The 3,639-nt window shown below is 31.6% G+C and overlaps 1 protein-coding gene across 1 annotated transcript; it reads right to left on the reverse strand.

Annotated features, from left to right (window-relative positions):
• Positions 1-312: 312 nt before the first annotated feature.
• Positions 313-1,220, reverse strand: LOAG_19054 (zinc finger protein; the record flags this gene model as incomplete). Its single annotated transcript, XM_020451710.1, has 2 exons — positions 313-717; positions 896-1,220. 2 exons carry the CDS (start codon positions 1,218-1,220, stop codon positions 449-451), a joined length of 594 nt encoding a protein of 197 aa, XP_020304488.1. The 3' UTR covers positions 313-448.
• Positions 1,221-3,639: the final 2,419 nt, after the last annotated feature.

Raw genomic sequence — 3,639 nt, forward strand, 5'->3', positions numbered from 1 at the left:
GATATGCAGTCCGATTTTTAATAAGAATTAATTTTAAAAATAGTCAGTTCTGCTAATAATTACTGTTGTTGTAATACATAGGATATAAAGAGAATGACTACAAAACAGATCAAAAAACAATGTTAAAACGAGACTATAAATTGGCTCTGTTGTGAGAATAGCGCTGAAAATGCCGCACAACTTCTGATGCTTACACATATTTCTCAAAATATGCCCGAACTGTGAATGTGTTGCAGTTAGGTCTACAACGAATATTTTCTAAATGCTGCCTCACTGCGCCAAAGAAATGGACACTTTGCCGCAGTTTGGCTTCATTTTCTGCATTGCAATATTTATTGAATTTTGCATTGCTCCTCCATGGTCGCGGATGTTCTGCAGCACATTTTTTAGGTGCATTTTGCTATTCCAGATAGAAAAACGTGCTTGAAATTTTGCTAAATTTGCGAAACTAACGAGAAGTTATTAAGCATCGCTTCATGTGTGTTTTCAAATAGCCCTTGTGGCAGAAAAATTCCTTGCAGTTTTCGCATTGAAGTTTAGGTTGGCGTGTTTTATTGCGAGAAGGAAACGATGAATGATTGGACGTTAGCCCACAATCGGGTCGTTTGCGTTTGCAAATAAATGGTTGGTCGGGCGTTTTCTTGCGTTTTCTATATTCATCGCGATTGTCAAAGCTCGCATCACATCCGTCATGAGGACGTTTATGACTTTGCTCTTCTGAAAAACTCCTCGTATACTACCAGTATTTGCTAATTAATTAATGTAATTTGAAAACTGATCATAAAATATCAATGCCATAAAATAAACATATCACATCGCATTTCATTTCAATTACTAGAATCAATTTACTTTTTCTCATATATATTGGAAGCAAAAAATTCAGTTTTAATGTTACCTTCTTCTCCATCAATATTATATTCACTGGGGTCCGGATTAAAGTGTGACAAATTGAAGTTGTCAATGTATTTTTGAAAGAAGTCATAGTCAATGTTTTCATTGCTATCACTTGATTTAAATAATTCACTTGGGTTATAAACGTTGTTTGGGAGAAGAGTAGTAGGCTGATAATAATTGTTCAGAATGACATTTTGTTCGTAGCCAGGATAACGAACATATGTAGTAATAACATTTGTGTCAAGGTCAAGTAGGGAGAAAGTTTCATTACAGGCCAAAGTGATGCAAACCAGAAGACTGAACCCAATGATTTGTGTTATCGACATGACGAAGAACAAAGTAAAATACAAAATTTTAAAATGGTAGAAATGTTTGAATAGAAGCCTTTTTATATCACATTGAATTGAATTAAACGACCAAAGGTTCAAGCAGCTTTTGATCTGCACGATGAGCAGTATTTCCCATATTTTTTTCTCTTACATTCAAATTTCCTATCTCTAACTCGATAGTTGATGAATATACTTTTAATCCCCGACGAAAGCCTCATGAAAAGGATTACAAATAAATTGAAATACAAAAAGACAATGTTATGACATGCAAAAAATATACGAAATAATCAATGCATTGCTGTAAATTTTGCAAATTTCATCACTCAAAAAAAAATGTCTTTTGTGTCATTGTATACAATTATATGAAGCAAAGATTATTCGGATTTAAAGCAATTTCATTAGTTATCTACAGAAATTTGTTGCATATTCGTTTTCAATTTTCATTTCTGCTTTTGCAAAGCAGAAAACAGATGTTGAAGTCAGTGACCTGTTATGATTTTTTGAAAATTTTCCATCATCAACATCATTAACAATTACTATAAAAGACAGTAAAAGACGGATGAATTTATTCAGTTTTAATAACAATCGTTTATTCATTAGTTTTACGGTCATTCTCGACTATGATTCGAAATATTTCAGATAGAAAAAAGGGGGAAGAAAGTTATTTGTATTCAAATCTTACGACATTCTTCGTTCCCTAACCCTTTTCTGTATACGTTTGGATGCCATTTACATTTTTGCTTACTTTATCAAATACTGTTGATGACAACTTGTTATGACTTTGTTTTGATCTTCGTCACTTTCTAATTATTTATTAAGAACCGATGACAATAAGGCACTAAATGACTTCATTTCTTTCCAAGTAAAATAAGCATTTTTTTTTCCATTAAACAATGAAAGCATGATGAAATTCGCATATCATTTTTTGATGAGAGCAAGGATAAAAGCAAAAAACGACGATAATAGAAATCTTTAATTTCATATGAGCCAATTTACTGTTTGCTTTCGATTATTGCAGCAGGAAGATTTTATGCAGACATCGCTTAATCCATTTAAAATAATGACGACAGGTGAGAGATTTGAATAAATGAGAAGAGTTTGATTTACAGTATCAAATTTTATTCTCACGTTGAATGGTTACCTGTGATGATTAATACGGGGCGCCGAATTTTACAGATATATTTATATCAGATTGCCGACACGTTGAATTTTATTAATACATAATTTGTACCATCTGATGATATGTGGGGAAGTTCTTAAAAATACTAAAATTCAATTCAATGAATTGATGTTTGCAGGCGATGTGACAATGCGACGATTAGACAATTTATGTGATAATTAGGATTGGACATGTCTTCAGGATGGAAGATTACCGCTTTCTAAAACTGTGATCTATGGTGAACTCGCTACCGGTTTTCACAAAAAAAGATCGACAAAGAAGAGATACAAAAATGGTTTGAAGGAGCAAATGATTGAAGATAATGAAATACAATTAAATTTCTAATTTCTAATTACCTGAACAATTCGTAGGTATTATTGCGTATGACTGTAATGTTACTTCACTCATTAAAATCGATTGAAATGTATTTTTCATCGAACTTTCCCTTTTTAGACTACAGAACGTATTTTAATATAGGATTACCTAATGTTTAACTTACTTTATCTTTGCTTTTAGGAATTACCCTATGTGGACTAACTCTACCCGTGATTTCACATTCTAAATATTCAAATATTGAATAGAGTTTGGTTGGTGTTGTGCTTACAAATTCTTAAGAATATTTTCAAAAACTGAGACACTTTGTGATACTTTGTCTTCTTTTAGTCAAAGTACGCTATAATCACCTGAAAATTTGTAGACAGTATAAAAATTATCGGAAGACGGTTTTTTTGTTTTTTATATGAAATTTTCGTTTTTTTTAAAATTTGAAACGAAATGATTATGATTTTAATCAATTAACAACAAAAAAAAATGTGTTGTACTGTGAATATTAACTGTACATCCCGATCCACTGTTACAATTTTGCATGTAAACATGTTTCAACGGAAATTTTATTTGAATAAGTACTACATTGCTCACATACCTATATATATCGATAAATTCTGTAAATTTGATATGAATAAACATGATTAATGATTAGGTAAAAATAAAGTATTAGAGAATGTGAGAGAAATGAACTTGTTGAAAAGAAAATAACAATTTTTGCAGGTTCAGCACGATCACTCACTCAAAACCTATCTCTTAGTGTTCATAATTAATGTCAACTTTAGGAATTCGGGACAATCATTGTGGACAGTTAGGAGGGATGACGACAAATAAGTTCTGTTTGACGGAGTTGTGAACTAAGGTTATTTAATTTTGTTTGACGGAGTTGTGAACTAAGGTTATTTAACTAGGTTATTCTTGCAGCCTTAAATA

Source organism: Loa loa (assembly GCF_000183805.2).
Source record: "Loa loa unplaced genomic scaffold supercont3.1092, whole genome shotgun sequence".
Classification (NCBI taxonomy): domain Eukaryota; kingdom Metazoa; phylum Nematoda; class Chromadorea; order Rhabditida; family Onchocercidae; genus Loa; species Loa loa.